The sequence below is a fragment of the Perissodus microlepis genome, chromosome 22 (assembly GCF_051167445.1).
Source record: "Perissodus microlepis isolate ML-2025 ecotype Zambia chromosome 22, ASM5116744v1, whole genome shotgun sequence".
NCBI lineage: Eukaryota > Metazoa > Chordata > Actinopteri > Cichliformes > Cichlidae > Perissodus > Perissodus microlepis.
The window spans coordinates 10,786,799-10,804,478 of record NC_140481.1 but is presented as its reverse complement, the minus strand read 5'-3'; the positions used below and the strand labels follow the sequence as shown (position 1 = coordinate 10,804,478).

The 17,680-nt window shown below is 41.4% G+C and overlaps 1 protein-coding gene across 4 annotated transcripts in view; it reads right to left on the bottom strand.

Moving 5' to 3' along the window:
• The window catches only part of fhod3a (formin homology 2 domain containing 3a), a 63,163-nt gene that overhangs the window by 19,227 nt on the left and 26,256 nt on the right, over positions 1-17,680 (bottom strand). For 2 of the 4 annotated variants that reach the window (XM_084919618.1, XM_084919619.1), the window contains exons 4-13: positions 8,618-8,685; positions 7,720-7,825; positions 6,653-6,747; positions 5,356-5,467; positions 5,147-5,241; positions 4,688-4,831; positions 3,359-3,594; positions 1,898-2,014; positions 1,278-1,709; positions 281-340 (exon numbers count right to left, since the gene is read on the bottom strand). In XM_084919618.1, coding sequence (XP_084775744.1) covers positions 281-340; positions 1,278-1,709; positions 1,898-2,014; positions 3,359-3,594; positions 4,688-4,831; positions 5,147-5,241; positions 5,356-5,467; positions 6,653-6,747; positions 7,720-7,825; positions 8,618-8,685 — 1,465 coding nt within the window. The remainder of the gene's footprint in view (positions 1-280; positions 341-1,277; positions 1,710-1,897; positions 2,015-3,358; positions 3,595-4,687; positions 4,832-5,146; positions 5,242-5,355; positions 5,468-6,652; positions 6,748-7,719; positions 7,826-8,617; positions 8,686-17,680) is intronic. The other 2 variants (XM_084919620.1, XM_084919621.1) reach the window with 2 other exon arrangements.

Below are 17,680 nucleotides of genomic sequence, written 5' to 3'. Positions count from 1 at the left end.
CGCAACATACGCCCCTTACATAAGACCAGCTTCTATGTGTTTAGGTTTACCAGAGAGTTTAGTAAATCTGGAACCAACTAGCTTAGATCACACTCACTTTAGTATGTCATCGGCACGAAAACACGGTGGCGCCGCACATGCTTATCCGTATTTTTTACACATGTGAGTCTGTCCGTGAAAACACACATGACTCTGTTCCTGTGTGTGAACCTGTTTACAGTCTGGCGGTGCGTAGTTTAAGGATGTTTCTACACCTCATGTTATTGCTGTGGCTTCTCACCTTGAGCTGGTAGGTGTACTCGGGGTACTGAGAGAGGAGTAGGACGTCAGGGCTCCGTTCCTGGGGGAGAAAAACAGGGAGAGTGACCTCTCAGGGTTGCACAACACGGCATGGACTAACTGGCGAGTGCAAAACTCGTACCCAGAAATGAATGTGACCCTAATTGCTAACTGCTGTCGTGTTTATTCTATTATGCTGCTGGAAAATTTCAGGAAAGGTGTCTGTCCTCACTAAGAGTCCGCTAAAAAGACCTTTGGCCTTGTCAAGCTGTTATGCCGAAGCAGACAAGAGCTTTCTTTTTTAAGCTAATGTTATATTATTTAAGGTTCTGTTGCTGCGTGTGCAATACAAAGCAAAAAAACATCTGATTCTTGTTATCTATAACTTGATGCATGTAATTCAACTTTTGATTGGGAACACTTGATTACTCATGCAGCGTTCTCATGACAAATTTGGTACAGATTAAGTGTGAATCTTTTGGAAATCTAGTTTTAACCAGAAAGAGAGAAATCTAACAACTAATCTTTGCCTGACGGTCAAGTTGGACAGACAGTGGAGAATATAAAGGTAAGGAAATGCAAAGTTTCAGCAAAAAGCAAAGAGAGACTAGTGAGAAAGGGTTAAAGAAAAGCAGACAGTGGTTGTGCTGTTTTAGAAAAGAGGGGAAAGGAAATGCTACTGAGAGGCCAAGTGCAAAAAATTGCAGTGCATCGAGGTCGTGGAGGAACTAAGAAAAGACGTGAAGGAACGAAAAGTGACAATAAGAGTCGAGAAACTCAAGGTGAGAAGCTGTGAGGTGAAAGAACTGAAAAGAAGGGAAGTGATGAATAACAAAAGAGATGCAAAGTGGCTCCAAACTGGTGCCTACACACACACACACACACACAAAAAAAAGCCAGAAGCAGAAGTGGAAACTGGCAAAGTAAAAAGCAGGACATCTGAAGAGAAGGAAAGCTTCTTGAATTCAGTGGTGACTGTGCTTTGCTGCCCATCTGACCTGGGAGTCGTTGGTTTGGGTGACTCCTCGCTTGGCTTTCCCAGAGCTGGGGGCGACGGCTCCTCGTCGAGATCGTACGAGAAGAGGTGGAAGGGCGAGTGGGGCAGGTAGGGCAGGCGGTCGGGGGAGGGGCGCGAGCTGCCACGCAACAGCGGGCTCACCTCCTTGGTAGCTGGCACAGTGACGATAGACTTTTTTCTGGCCAGCAGTGTGGCCAGGAGCGAGGGCTGTCCTGGAGGACTGGGAGCGCAGGACACAGTGGGAGAAAGGGTTGGGGTAGAGGGGGAGGAAATGCTGGTGGTGGTAGTTGTTGCTGGGGTCGCTTCACTCCAATTCCTCTGCTCTGTCTCCTTTACAGATTCCTTTCTGGACGTGATGGTGATGGACTGAAGGGTTGTTCTTTGAACAGTGGATGGAAGATGTCTAGCGGGGCTAGGAACAGAGGAATGGATCGAGAGGAATAAATGGGTAAAAGCAGAACTGAGCAGACCGGCAGGCAAATCTACAACAGACATGGCCCACCAGAGCAAACCAGCTGGACAGGCAGGGACTAAAGAGACATTCGAGACCTTTATGAAAGCATTATTTCATTGCTATGTTACCACTACGTCCTAAAATACCTGGAGGTGGTTTCATTAGCCCCCTCCTGCTCATCCGAATCAGACTCAGTCACAGGAGTCTCCTCTTCCTCTTCCTCCTTCTCCTCCTCAATGCTATCCTCCTCACATTCCTCCACACTATTGAGGTGGATGGGGGGGTGGACGAATGAATACACAGACAGGTGGACGATTTGAGGTAAGGATAGGGGAGAGATGAAGTGATACATAAGAAAAGCATGCAAATAGAAATCTCCACAGAAAAAAAGAGTGTTGGAGCAAAGGGATGGAATGGCTGAGGAGTCATGTGTGGAGAAGATGTTTAAGGCTACACTAAAAAGTCACAGTTAAGACACTCAAGGAAAACAAACAAAGACAAGGCAAGACAAAAGACAAGAGAAAACACATAAGAAATGAAAAGGGGAGAGATGGCAGATGAATGTTTCTGATTACACACTTCATGCCTCCAGTTAGGTGGTTTTACATGCGCATGAACACAGAACATGATAACAAGGAAAGAGGGAAAGGAATGCTGAGAGGAGAAACCGGCTGGGGGATCGCTGTCACCAAACTGCTGCGCTGTTTTATAGTGAAACCAGATGAGCCCTGTTGCAGTCAAGTCCGTCCGCGCTGCCAGGTGTTGTTCCACAAGACCACAGCCATGTGTGTGTGACGAATGGGATGGTCAATAAAACTTGGGTTTGTTTTTCTTGTGTGCGTGCATAATACGAAGCAGGATGCTGTCCCGGACGTAAACAGCTTTCACCCACTGATTAGATTCATTCAAAAATAAATCATGGGATAAAAATGTATCTTTTACAGTACAGCTGACCGCGTTTGAACCCATTTTTCAGGATTTACAGGTATGCTCAGGTGTGCACGATTTAGCTCTTAAACCCCATTATTTGTCTACTAATGTGACAAAAGCAGATTACATTTAATCCTTCATCTATTATTATATTCAAATCTAAAGAGGAGAAGAGGACCAATAGATGAAAGATTTGCCTTTAGTAAACAGTTAAAGTCCCATCCTGATCCCATTTTGTTGTGCTCTTACACACAGCGTTGAGAAAAGCCTGTGCTGGTTTAATACCGTGTTCGCCTGTATTAGAATTCCAAGCAAACCCCGAAGGCGTGCGCAGCTGCTGAAAACAATTATTTTTACTCCAGTGCAGCAGAAGTCTGCAGTGGTGTTTAGGGGCAGCAGGAAAACCCACGCTGTGAGTAGGGAGGACACATGGGTAGCTGTTACAGCGGGTCTGTGAGGAGCAGAGGCTCAGTGACGTTTGGACTTACATGGACTGAAGGTAACCTGACAGTGCTCTGGAGCAGAAAGCAGTAAAACAGTCAGAACTTCTTTGAAGAATGAGAACATATTAAACAACTATCGCTTTTTTGTTTGCTTTGTCACCACACCTTTTGAGTAACCCTGCACCTAGATTTTAATAAGTGATATGTAACTGTTTTATTTTCCACCACCCTCACCTCTCGCTCACGTCCTCAGATCTGATTCCATTGAAAGGTTGGAAGCCAGATCTCTGTGGGGACGCGGGGCTGCAGGGCGAGGCGTGACCGGATCGTCCAAGAGAAGCCCTGCGGCTCCGCCTCCTCTCCAGGCCATGTCTTTTGTCCCCGCCCCCAACGCTGGCTCGCCTGCGGTCACGGCGTACCATTGGTGGAGGCTGGCTGTCATCATCACCATCTTCATGCCGTAGGGTCGTCTGGGGAAAGACATGACAGGTTGCAAAGTGAGTGGTACTTAAAAAAAATGTTAGGGTTTAAATGAAGCAAAGTGGACATCTGTGGTCTGACCAAAATCTAAATCAAAAATTTGTAGATTTTTTGGTGAAATGAAAAATGCTGGATCCTTTGGTCTAATGAGTGGAACTTGTTATCAACACACATTTCCAAAGCTAACATGCTGTGAGACTAAATTATGGCTTCTTATAGTTCTTGTTCTTCACTTTCTGTTTCATTTATTTGTTTTTAGTTATCACCCGTGCCTCGTTTTTAGTTTTACTTCTCTCCCCTGCTTCCATGTCTAGATTGAGTGCAGCTGAGTGTTGTTACTGTTGTGTTTCCACTTCCCTGATTACCCTCGTGTATAAATAGCCCTGACATTCCCTTTACTCCTTGTCATAGCATCTGTTAACCTTCCATGTATACTACAGCCATCTCTACGAGTGTGTTCTTTGCTACTTACTCTTTAGGACTTTAGCATAAAACCAAAAATGTTTTTGTATTTGTTTATTCATTCTGCCTCCACATCTGCATTTAGGTCCACTGTTCAACGCTCTGATTTTCAAACAATAACTGTGAAGGCACCGTTAATGCTGGAGGATGTATTTCACTAGCTGGGCCCACGTCCTCATTTTAGGTTTGACAGCGTTTTAGTAGGTAAAAAAGCTTGGAAAAAGAATTGACATGAAGTGAGCTGCAGTTTGGGGAAGCCCTTGAAGGGGACTGGCGATGGCTCCCAGGCCTTGCAGATCCCCATGCACTAAGTAGAAATGAAAAAGTTAAAGAATTGAGAAAAAGGAGGGAGGGTGGGGCACGTAAACGAGAATGAACAGCTTGCAGAACTGGGGGAACCTATATAGATTTCAACCGGAAGGAGCGTGTTTGGAGGCGTGGTCCTGCTCCTACATAATCTCCAAAGAAAGTTTTATGAGCAACATATGCTCCCATCCAGATGACACGTTTTTATACCTTTTTATTTTACATGGCACTCTGACCTTTATTTGGGCTGTTAGTACAGCATTTATTATAACCCATTTTCAACCGCTTTTAATGTTTTGTTTGAGTGTCTCAGACCTCATATATATTAAGCTGCTCGACCAAGTCAAGATCGGTTCCTTTCCTCCCCAGATGTCTTTGGGAAACGGTCTCCATGCCCTGCTCCTCCAGACCATCCACCATGTCATAAAATGAATCCTGATCGGGCAGTGCTGCAAGAGTCTGCAAAAAGAAAGGAGACGTCGTCAAGATGTAACCAAGGTTTAAAACGCTTTGCTCATTTAAACACTAATGACTAAAACACTGCTTTGATGCACATAATCATATATTTAAGTTTTTCATTTTGGCTTTTGAAGCTGCAGGACTAAAACTTCGCAAGACAGTTTATATCTACATGCAAAATGATAAAACACAAAGTCAGTCAATCAACTGATCACTTACTGGAGAAAACCAAGATGCGTTTTCCATAAAACTGAAAATGTTCTATATCCACACAAGAAAGTACTCAGCAAAGCCATAAACTATAGTTTTGCAAACCTTATTGATGAGGGTCATTGCATAGACGAGAAGCTCCGTATCCACTCCATCCTTCTCATGCAAGATCTCCATAGCATTGGACCATGGCTTGCTGCCTAGAAGTCAGTCGATTAAATTCCATTACTTCAAAAATATTATCATGCAGACAAACTACAGTATCTTTCTACTTTAAGCCCTCAGCACATGGTGGCATGTTAAGCTTTTAGTACCTCTCTTCATGTCCACAGAGGTGATGGCTTGGATCAGCAGTGGCGTGTTGGATTCTGAGTACTCCACAAACACCAGCAACAGCTTCAAAGCTGTTTTCACCACCAAACGAAACTAGGGTGGAAATATAAAGAAACTTGCATAAAGTATGGACAACTGTGTTCCTATTGCTCTCTTCATCCACTCTAAACATTTAGAATTCACATGTTTAGCATTAGTGGCAACCAAAACATACGAGCAGATGCTATTTCATTATTTATGTGTGTTGTGCTTGTAATAATCATGCTGCGGGGACATAATCTATTTATACAGTTATACTGTGAACCTCTGTTTTAGGGATGCTGGTCTGGGGAAACTTCATAATATAAATTACATTTTACAGGATTTGGTTTAAAATTTAGGCAACGCAACATTTTGGTTAATTTTATTGTAACGGACATCATCAGGCAACTAGGAATTATGGTTTTGGTTTGGGTTAGGAAGGAATTTCATGAACTCGTTAACAAAGACGGCTGCAGATGCTGCAGAACCGTAGTTGTTCTGCTTATACTGCTTATATGATCCAGACCATGGACTCTCACATACCCATCTATGATAAAAATACAGCACTACCAAGGAAGTAAATGCTGATCAACATACTCACTTTAGTACTGCGGCGCAATTTATCCCACCTAAGATAGTCTGATAGTATGCCAATGTCTAGGGCAAGACATGGGGCAATGTCTTGTTGGCGAGCAACTCCCTTTACTCATGGTGGGACCATCATCCTGCGGGCCCGTAGTCTGCAGCAGGAGCAACAGGGGTCTAGTGCATTGTTTTGGGGAAATAATCGCAGGCCAAATTCCACTAGAACTGCCCTGGATGAAAGGGAGAGTGCAGGGTGGCTACGCCTACAGCCCTGTGGTTCATCTGCTGTGAACTAGAAGATCGCTTCAAGTCGAAGAAGGGGCTTTGAATGCTTTTACCCCAGCGTTCGACACGGAAGGCGCCTCCTCTGGAAATTTTATTGCTATATGTTCTCACGCTGGCGACAACAGTGAAACCCGGGGGGTGGTAGTGTAGGGAAAACAGTCCCAGCATGAGTGTCTTGGTGCCTAGCGCACGAGGACACCACAAAACCAACAGAAGCCGCCACCCACAGCTGGAAACACACAACACAATCATTAGGGTATGTGTTTGTGTGTTTCTTTGGATAAACGCTAAAAATAATGTTCTGCAAACAATGGCTGGTTAACCAACGTCAGGGTGGTGTGTGTGTGTGTTCTCTGAGTTTTTTAGGATGCATGCTTGACTTGATACCTTTGAGCCAACGAGAGTGTAGAGCCACTGGATTGTCTCAGGATGGCCAATGACGCCATTCATCCCGTCCACGTAGAGCATGATCTGCCCGAGAGCTGAGGAAGAAAGGAAAAGTCAGAAAAGTATACGGAAAGATGACTGAGAACTTGTTGTAAAATAAAATAAAATAAGATGAAATAAATAAAAAAGAACCAAAAGGAATTAAATAACAGTGATAATATCAGTTACAGTGGCAGCAGTGACTCTGATTATGCTGAGAAAATCAATCAGTCATGACAACGATGGCACCAACCATGACTAACAGCTCGATAGAAAACCTCTGAGTGACAAACATGACTTAATTTAATTCCATTACATTGCTCTTTTTGTATTGCCATCTTATAATAATATTCAGCAGAAATAATAATAGGGTTAAAAACTCTGTTTAAAGCACTCGAAATGCAGTTTTTCTGCATTTGTTTCTCATTTTTACAATTTTATTTTTCATGCATATCTTCTAAGTAACATGTCCAAATCAGTCGTGACATGCCGTCATGACCACATGTGCCTAGACTAGCTGAGAAACACAAAGGAAAAGCTGATGCTGAATGCAGGCTATTTCAAGAGAAGTGGAACTCTGAAAAGCCCACATCTCGACAGGGTAAGGAAAGAGCCTGTGTCTCCGTAATTACTGTCTTCACTTGGATGCTTCTGTCCACACGCCGGCAAAGATGTAGAGCCATAAAGACAGTGTTTGCTTTAAAAAGTCACTGAGCCACAGAGGCACACGACTACAGCACGGTAAATTTCTCAGAGGCCAGTCCTTTCACTGAGAACTACGGGCAAATTTTATTTTTATGTGCAGACAATTTCAGGCAATAGAATCATCAGATATCATTTGATCTTGTTTGTTAATTGTTATACAGGACTTAAAAACATGTTAAAATAAAAGTCTGGCCCTTGATGTGAGTCCCATTTCACAGTGTCGCCCCAGAGAAAGATAGAATGACCCCCCTGATCTAAGCATGTAGTATATTATTGTTATTATTCTTAGCATATATCATTATGCAGCATGCAAGAGACCATACCTCTTAATATGTAGTTCTGGTAGTTTTGGTCAGCTTCTGCTCCCACCTTGATGAGACACGTCAGACCTTCAGCCATCACAAACTCATGGACCAGGTCTTTGTCATCCTGAAGGAAAATGAGCACAAATAGAGGAAGCACGGGATAACCAGAACCGAGCTCGTAATTTCGTGGATGCAGTTAATGCATTTTCTTGTGTTGCCACTTGATGTCAGTGATGTGGAGGTTTAAGATTTAAGTTGACACAAGACAGATTTTCAAACCCTCCTCTGGGATCAGAACAGCTGGTATACACACTCACACTTGTCAGCAGACATGGTTTTTTACAGTTTTCTGCTTTTTATGTGTCATTTCTTAAAGAAACAAAAACGCCTTCATGTGCACCGTTAAAGCTCCAGGTTCAGGCATCCTCTGAGGAGAAGGTGGTAGGAAATAAGCATGGAGCTTGCACGGAGGGTTTTTTATTTAGTGTTTAGTTGCAAAAAAGGGCCACTTTTAATAGCTTGAATGCTGCACTTTTTTGAACAATCTGGAAGTTTGCACAGTGCTGCTCCGTTTGCTGAATCACTGTCTTTTTACATACAGAGTGCTTCTGTTCTGTTTGTGCTGCAGAGCTCTTCTTTTTTTAAAGTGGCTAACTCTTCTCCACTTAAAATAAAAGATTCCCACACAAATTTCAATGCAAACACACACACATGCGCACATGCACACACAAAGACAGAGAGAGAAACGCCACGTCGATGGAGATCCTGTCATCACAGAAGCACACAGTGGCCACAATAACTGACTGTATTATGCAACGATGTACTCACGGTAATTGCATTGAAAAATGTGTGTGTGTGTGTGTGTGTGTGTGTGTGTGTGTGTGTGTGTGTGTGTGTGAGTGAGAGAGTGTGTTACCTGAAAAATTTGCTTTAGAGAGAAGAGTGCTCTTCTCAAGTCACGTCCATTGGAGTTATATAGTCTTTCTGCAGAGGGACAGACAGAAAAAGACACATAGATGGTTATCTGAGGTTAAGTGAACAAACATGGGAACGTATGCATAACCATAACGAATAAAACGTCTCCACCTTAAAGCTCTCGCACTCGTTTTTGCTGCCTTTTATGTTTGCTTGCGCATCTTTCATCTCTCGCCAGTCCTCATACTTCTTATTCCGATGAGTCGATCAATAAAACTTATTAGCGAAACGAGCCTCAGCTGTGCAAAAAAGCTGCGCAACAGCATCCGAGATGTGAGAGGAGAGGTGCGATTCGATGGAACCAATCACCCCACGCGGCTGTAATCACCTGAGGCAGGCACTTCATCAAACACTTTCACCGTGTCTTCGCTCGCGGAGCAACACGTGCATGAGCTCTCTTTTCCCCTCTCTCTGACTCTCTCTCTCACACACACACACACACACGCACATACAGTTGCAGTGGTGATTAGGGCTGTATTGGAATGTTAATGAGCTGCTGGCTTGGCTTCATCGCTGAGGTATTCAGGTCACGACACGGAAACCACTCAGAACTAAAGGCTCGTATATCATGATGCTGATATTATTGTTATTTCTATCCATGAACACAAAGACGTTATCGCTGTACTTCTACAACAGGCCTTAAAATGACTGGCAACAGTCTATAATAACCATTGTTTAAGGTCATATGATTATATAACATATTAGTTATTATATGATAGTTGATTAAGAACAAGTTTTACATCAATAATGGTTAGTTAAGATTACTAACTTTCATCTAGTTATTTCTTAAAAGTGAAATAACTAAACTTAATTAACTATACCATAACCTTCCACATGTTACACTCACAGTTTCTGCCACATCATCAGATGTTTAATCAGATGTGAAATGTTTGTTGAAAAGTGCCCTCTTTCAGTCTTGTGTACCAAAAAATAACACAAATTTGGGTAATTAAAACCTAAGATGAATGACAAAACATGACATGTTACATCTGTGTCATTATTTAACAAAAATTAAGCCAAAATGCAGAGACGGTGTGTGGAAAAACTAAGTGCACTCTTACTGTTTCCATAGGAATTAAGAGGGTAAATAGCAGCCAGGTGCTGCTAATCAAATGAACTTGATTAACTGATTATCAGCAAGTGTGAGTACCTCTGTAAAAGCAGTATTTTGGCAGTTTGCTGGTTTGGAGCATTCAGATGTGCATCAACACAACGCCAAGTAAGGACAACATCAGCAATGATATTACAGAAACAGTTGCTGCTGCCAATTAATCTGAGAAGGGTTACAAAGTAATTTCCAAACTGTTTGAAGTCTAATAAGAAAAAATATTAAAAAGTGGAAAAACATTCAAGACAGTTGCAGCTCTCCCCAGGAGTTAATGTGCCAGGAAAATGCAGTTCTACACCTACATCTCAGACTCTACAGGCTTCACTTAACATGTTAACATTTTTAAATGTAAAAATTCTTGACAGTACAATTAGAAGAAGACTGAAAAAGTATGGCTTGTTTTTAAAAATTGCCAAGAGGAAGTCTCTTCTCTTTAAAAGAACATGTGTGCACATTTGTAAAGGTGTATCCGAACAAATCACAAGACTTCTGGAGTAATGTCCTTTGAACAGATGTGAAAATGTTTGGTTATAATGCACAGCACCACGTTTGGAGTAAACCGAAACACAGCATATCATCGCAAACATACCAGCTATCAAGTACTGTGGTGCAGGGGTGGTGATTTGAGCTTGTTTTTTGCAGCCATAGGACCTGGACACCTTGCAGTTATTGTGAATTCTAACCATCCGTCTAGCACTTAACGGTTGGCTGACATTGGGTCATGCAACAAGACAATGAACCCAAGAAGAGCAGCAAATCTACAACAGACTGGTTGAACAAGACAAGCTCCAGAAATGATTGTCGTACACAGAACAGCTTTATTACAAAACAGACGCGTTTTCCTTTAAATTTATAAGGAAAACACTCAAAAGCGCTCTCCGCCTGTGAGCAAAAACAAAACCAAAAAAACCCCCAGCCTTTCCTATTGGTCGAAAAATGTACCATGTCGACCAATCAAAAAATGATATGGCAACATGGCATTTAGTTGTTTAGGAAGGGGGGAAGTTTTAGGAGTGACGGCGGTGTTTTGAGATGTGAGAGATTTGCGACGTTTAGCGCAAATCTTGTGTAGTTAGTGTGTAGTGTAGTCAATAGTTTTGTTGTGTGTGTCAGAACAATGAGGCGACTGCTGAATGTTACAGGTGTTACAGGAGTGATACATCTCCTGTTGTCAGGCCTGCGGGTATCAGGCTGTGGCATCAAATTTGATGCAGAACAGCTGATTTTTCTGTAAATAGTTTGAAATGTTTATTTAAAAAAAACGCCTTGGCTGCATTTTTAGGTAAACAGCTGCAAAAAACTTTGTTGTTTGCAAAACTCAGTTACTTTTTTGAAGTAGTAACTATATAATTAATTGCCCAACAGTGGCCATTATATACTGTATTTTGCAGACAGAGAGTTACAGGACTCTCTCCCAGACCACAGACTCATAATACAAGTCAAAGCTTTATTTTAAAAAAGAAAAGAAAAAGAAAGTTTTGTTTTCAAAATTGGAGTTCAAGTTCTTTTTACTTTCAATAGTGTTAACATACTACACAGGTCATGAACAAGAGTTTTTAAATTTTCATAGTAAGTGGGATAAAGCAGTTAATTAAAAGTAGTCTAACATAAATGTAAATGCTGTAATTTGATTATTTTAATAAACCATGTAACTTGGATGGATTCGATGCTGGCGTGACCACAGTGCACACGTCTGCTGTTGCTCACAGTGGTCCAAGGGACCGCTCAGGGAGTATGTGTGTTCGCTCAGACACATGAAAAATTAGAGGGAACATTGGGTGGGACATCAAAAAAGCTGTCCATAAATGATGCCTGTAAACTTCAAAGAACTTTCTTTTTCATATAATTTGACATAGCAAAACAACAAAAACATTTGTTTTTACCAAATAAAGGGCCAAAGATGGGCAGTTAAATTCAAAACATGGCACACTTAGTCCTGACTTATACTAAACTCCAGAAATTAGAATGTTTTAGATAATGTTACCATTTTTTTTTTTACAAAGTTCCAAATGTATCTGAAGTTGCAGTACCGTCTTTTTTATTACTTTTGCATTGACTGTATCATCACTGGATTACAGACCTGTAACAATGAATGAAGAAGAGATTAAACTAACATTTACTTTCTGTGAACAATCACACTGTCATTGACAGCCTCTCTTTGAAGGTCATGCATGATGATGAAATAAGCACCACGGAGGCCGGATGTCAGTGGAAATCTGTTGTAGTCCTCTGTTGTAGACTGGACAAAGATAGATGTACCCACAGTGACTTCATCCGTTGATTAGTGAAATCTGGTTATGAAGCCTTGAGATGAGTACGTTTGTGCCCTGATAGGCATTAAAAAAGATGTTTTAAGAACTTTTATGTTAACCTCACTTTTCAGACTTGGATTCATCATTTACACTTCTATGGCTGCAGTTCATCACAGAAAAATGTTTGTTTGCACAGGTAAGCAGAGTACCCTTTGTAGTGGAATAACAGTACAGACATATTACAGTCTAATATTCCTTGTGATTCATTAGGGATTTTGGGGGAGGGGGTTCTTCTCAGGACATTATGTGCTGGGATTGAGTTTTCATGTGTGCTTTATACTGTCTGTATGCTAAAGGGTTGAGAAACAACAAATACTACTGATGAAAACAATAAAGTTAAATATTTGGCAAGACCATGCCATAAAGATGCTTTGCTAAATGTTACTCTTGATTTTCCACCTCTTATGACTACAGACTGCAAGAATAATTTTCCTAAGTGCTCCGTATTAAGCCCAACATCTGTTGATCTGGGTGTCCATACTGTCCCTTTGTGTGCATAAACGGTTGTGCATTCCACTGTGTGTCAGCAGGGGGTTTGGAAACCTGTGCGTGTGTGTTTGTGTGTTGATGACAAATCCTCCAATTCCCTTCTTTGGGGGGAGGCTGGGTAAAAAGGTATAGATGTAAGAGCAGGGACAGACAGGGTGCACGCCCCCTGATGTGGGACCGCACGTGGGCCAGCCTGGCTCCGGAGCCTTCCAGTCTGCCCTGCTGTCTGGAGCTCAGTGGTAACCGTTGCTAAGCTAGGCAAGGCTAACCCAAGGCCAGGGTCAGAATCATTATCATTCCTCACACAGGCGAAGAATTACAGGCCTGTGTCTCTTTTCTGTGAGATCAGCATTCATGAAATACTATATATCTGTGATAGTCTGCAGCAGAAATACTCAAGTCAAATCATCCAGCGATTAGTGCCAAGAGGCAGTCAACATACAACAATAAAAGCATGCGAGAGAAGTGAGTACACATATAAAAGTGAATGTTTTTATACATAAGAAATCACATGCATGGGTCTGCTGTAAGTTTAGCCAGTTTAGGCTGATTTCCTGGTTCTCCCTTCTCTAGGTTTCCCTGGAAATCAAGTGGCCACTTGATGTAAAAATGTCTGACTCTTGAGTGTCACGGTTCATTCAGACAGTCACATGTAATTTTTGTCATCAGGCCACTAATGGGCCTGTTGGTGTAACCTTTACCAAATGTCTGCCATGCATCAGGAGCATGTCAGCAGCACTGATAGGACTGGACTTGTCTTGAACTATTCTGGTGTTTTGCAAAAATGAACGTTGGCTGTTCCAAATCAAGCAAGAGCATAGATACATGGACGGTGTCTGAGTGTGGGTCTGACACATTACTATATTAAAATATCAAACTTTCATTCAGTCATTTAGAAACAGGGAATACAGGTTTTACAATATGAGCTGACTTTATGTTAAATGACTATCCTGATCCTAAAGTTAGCTAATGCATAAAGGTAAAGTACAGGAAACCAGAATGTCAGCGACGTAGTAGCTCTTCCAGCTCATGACTCAAATCCAATTCATAGTTTACATTAATGTGTGAAGTACAGAAAAAACTGGTTGGCTGCACTGGACAAACTAATGAGAATTAAACTCTAGAAGGCTCGAACAGTCATCCGGGACAAATCATTTCATTAAAATCTGATCTGCTGCCAGATCAAATTTTAGTAAGAATGCATAATTTAGCTAATACGTTTCGCCTCCTTAAGAATGGCTTCTTGACAGCCACCCTTCTAATGAGACCATTTCTGATGAGGTGAACAGTAGATGGAAAAACTAAAGGTCTTTGCTGTATTTTTACTGTTCATCTCTGTACTTTGTTTCTTTCAAGCCTTTCACAATTTCTTTTTTTTTCCAGATGTAAGATGGTAAACATATGGTGGCCCTGAGAGGCCAAACAGACTGCAACTTAAGAAGCAATAAGAAAAACGCTGCAAAAGCACACAAAACGCAACTGAAATAGGAAAAAAGAAAACAGAAATAGGAGAAAAAATGATTTCCAAAAGCACTAGTGAAGTGTTTCTTGGGAGACAATAACTCGACGGACCAGTTGCAGGAACCAAAATACGCTAAGAATTGCGCTGGGAGACACTTAAAAGAAGTGGAGGATCTATCGGTTTTGTGAGGAAAGAAAAGATGACAGGTAAATGTGTTAGCCTAACTATTAGCCTAAAAATCCGTCACCAGTATTATATGAATCATGAGATTAAAACACACTTACCTAGCATGTTTTGGTTCCTGCAACTGGTCCGTCGGGTTATTGTCTCCCCAGAAACACTTCCCTTGTGCTTTTGGAAATGTGTTTTTTCAAGGTGATAGCAAGGTGATAAATAAGTTCAAAGTTAAGAAATATTATAAGTAATTCATGCTAAAAACAGTTAAAATGTATGGGTTCGAGATTTGCTCAGAGTGAGACATCGTTTTCACAAGCGATCTTTGTATTGTATGTGCGGGAATGGGAGCGAGGGAGTGCTCCATCATTAACCTATCTTTGACGTTTTTTCTCCGTTAATGCCGTGAAAAGTGCTTCGGCAGTATTAAAGAGTGAACGAGTTCATGTACACGCTAAGAGTGCCCTACACGCTTGTACCTTGGGAAACGTTTGTCTTTGTGAGTATTAATATGTTCAGAGATAACTTTTATATGTGGTTACCTGGAGTGAACTGTGATGCTAATGTAACGCACGTGTTAAGCTAGGCTAATCTTTAAGTTTGTCATTAAGATGTGTATTAGCTAGCAATTTATTTTCACTTTCTGTATATTTCAGTTACAAATAAGAAATAGCAAGGAGAAGCCTTGAGAGAGGATAAGGCTTCAAAGGATCTTCATTAAAAGCAAGAAAAGCAAGCCTTGTGTGGAAGATCTCTTCTATTTTGTTCGCTAGCTGTCTAGCTTCACATGGTCACGTGTCGTGAGGGCAGCATAAGCATTTTTCTTAAATTGCAGTCCGTTTGGCCTCTGAGGGCCACCATATAAACATGAGGTGGCGAAGTGTTCCACATTTTTTGACCAGTGAGAATACACCGTCTGGGCATTTGCTTACAAATATGAATGCATTTATACAATCAAAGTAACAAGTGTAAGAAAGGAAACACATGATTGGAGAAGCAGAGTCTCAGCTGTGCACAGGTGAAACAACAGCCTCAGCCTACATACCTATTACATCACTCATGCAGTCACCTGATTTTAACTAAGTCTTGTCACCATAATTACTCCTTCTCTCCAGAGTAAATAGAGTTTGACATGCTAAATATAAATAGACCCATTTCTGAAAAAGGCCTCCAGCTGTCTTAACACCGCTGACAAGCTGAAAATAATTCAAACGTGAATCTCTCTTACTTTTAACTACCTTAACCAGACAATACGGCTTCAGTGCCTGCATCGTTTTAATGGAAGAATTAACTAAATGCCATTTGTCCAAAAAGACACAGACCCAGGGAAACTTAGGAAGGTAAGAAAAATGATGATTTCCACGTCTCTTTTACTGGTCATTCTCTTTTTTTCCTGGCACTGGGTTTTATTATTGTCTCAAGAAAAGCTAAAAGACTCACTGGGATGTGCCATTGTGGCTTGTGCGTGTGCTTGTGAGTGACCGTGTGTGTGTGCCCACGTGTAAGCCTTTGCCTGTGTTTGCTGAGTGAAGAGAGGCAGATGAAGCAAAGACAGAAAGGCACATTTCATTTATAGGTCCGCTTGGAGTTTTACTGTTTTGTTTTGGAGGACTTGCAGTTCTCGTCCACGCTATTTCACCATGACCTCACATGCACTGCAGTATGTCAGACCATTTAGCGCCAGTTCTCCATCTTAAAATCTTAATTTTCTTGAAGTGGAAAGAAGGAATTATTTCTGCTCCTGAACTAGTCGCCCCCTGTTTACGACTCTGTCTCAACTTAAAAATCAGCCTTTGCCCTTTCACCGTTGTAAATCTTGCACTGATGGATGCTTGTGTTAAATACGGCAAAACATCAGGCTTTTTTTTTCTCTATTGGATCTTTATGATGAGGCAGAGTGCTGTCATCCTTAATATGATCATCTCAGGTGTACAGAAGGTCTACCAGCTTCGAAACCTGTTTGCTAAGGGTTAGCTAATCCAAACAGGGAGGGTGGCCTTAAAGGAAGATACCAATGTAAAATATTGAACTGAAAATGAACATTCATCCCTGTTAATTATGTTGCACAACGTATAAAAATCCTCCACCATGTGCAGAGTCTATAACTTAATAAGAACCTCTCCCAGTGTGCTAACTGTTACTGCTACTGTTGGAGCTCAGTTTACATTTTAAAATTTCTTAAACACCACAAAGTCCTTGTTTTTCCCATCCAGTAACACAACACATTGTATTTTGAAGTGAGTATATAATAGCAGATAATGTAATGGAAGAGCCTTGACTGTCGCACGTATCCGTGTTGTCAGCGGGGAAGCAGGGATTCCCCTGGTGCCCAGGCTGCCTGTTAAGTTGTTCAGGAGTGGTCAGATCGCTCCTTCTATTCCTGCCATAATAAGATTAGCGCTGTGACCCTTTAGCTTTGACTAATCCCTCAACATTTCCTGCACCATCTACACATCTCCAAACAGAAAAACACACAGGCCAGCTCAGGCTACGCTAGACCTAATCCTCTGCAGTTACACTCAAACTCCATGGTTTTTTGTGGCACTTGTTACACAAGGTAACTGTGTTCTACTTGCGCTTAATTGGCATTAGCAAGGGAAAACAACAATCTGCTACTATCATAAGACAGAAAGACAATCACAAGAATCAAATAAGATACTGGATTTACTCTGTGCACTTCTTCTTTTAGCCACAGCAGATACTTCATTGTAGAAAAAGTGCTCTAAAATGAGCTTCCTCCTAACATAAACAGGAAACAGGCAAAGTCATTGACAAGTTAGCATAGTAGAGCATGTGGGAGCTAACTGATGCTCTTATGGGTTGCTAGACAGAACCCAGATTAGACATGCTAACAATTTTATGCTAGCTAGTTTGCTCAACGACTAAAGTGGCAATATGTCAGCAGTGGCTTAGATCATCCTGTCCCCAGGTGGATCTATTATATTTATTCAGTGTTATATATCCTGTTATAGAGCAGTAAATGCACATTAACATGGCCAAAGTTTTAAATAGTAAGTACGTAAGAGTTTATTTAAATATCATTAAATATCACAAAGTGCTTCACAACAAAAAATGTTAAAAAAGAAAAAGAAGTTAACTAAAAGCAAGTTTAAAAAGATAAGCTTTTAGCTACTTTTAAAAGAAACCACCCATCTCAGGCTTAGACCACAGTCTGGGGCCCAATGTGGTAAAACCTCTGTCTCCTGTAGTTCTTAGCCTTGTATGATTCATAGCCAGCAGGCCATGATCACAAGACCTCAGGGACCTGCTGAGGATGTATGGATGTAAAAGTTCACTGATGTATGGCAGTGCTTGCCCATGCAGAGCCCTAAAAGTCAAAAAGCAGAATCCTAAAAATGACTCTGAAGTTGATGGGGAGGCAGAAGACTTTGTTAGTAGCTTTCTGCAACAACTTGCAGATTTTCCAATGATGCTTTGTTGAGACAAATGATGGAGGAA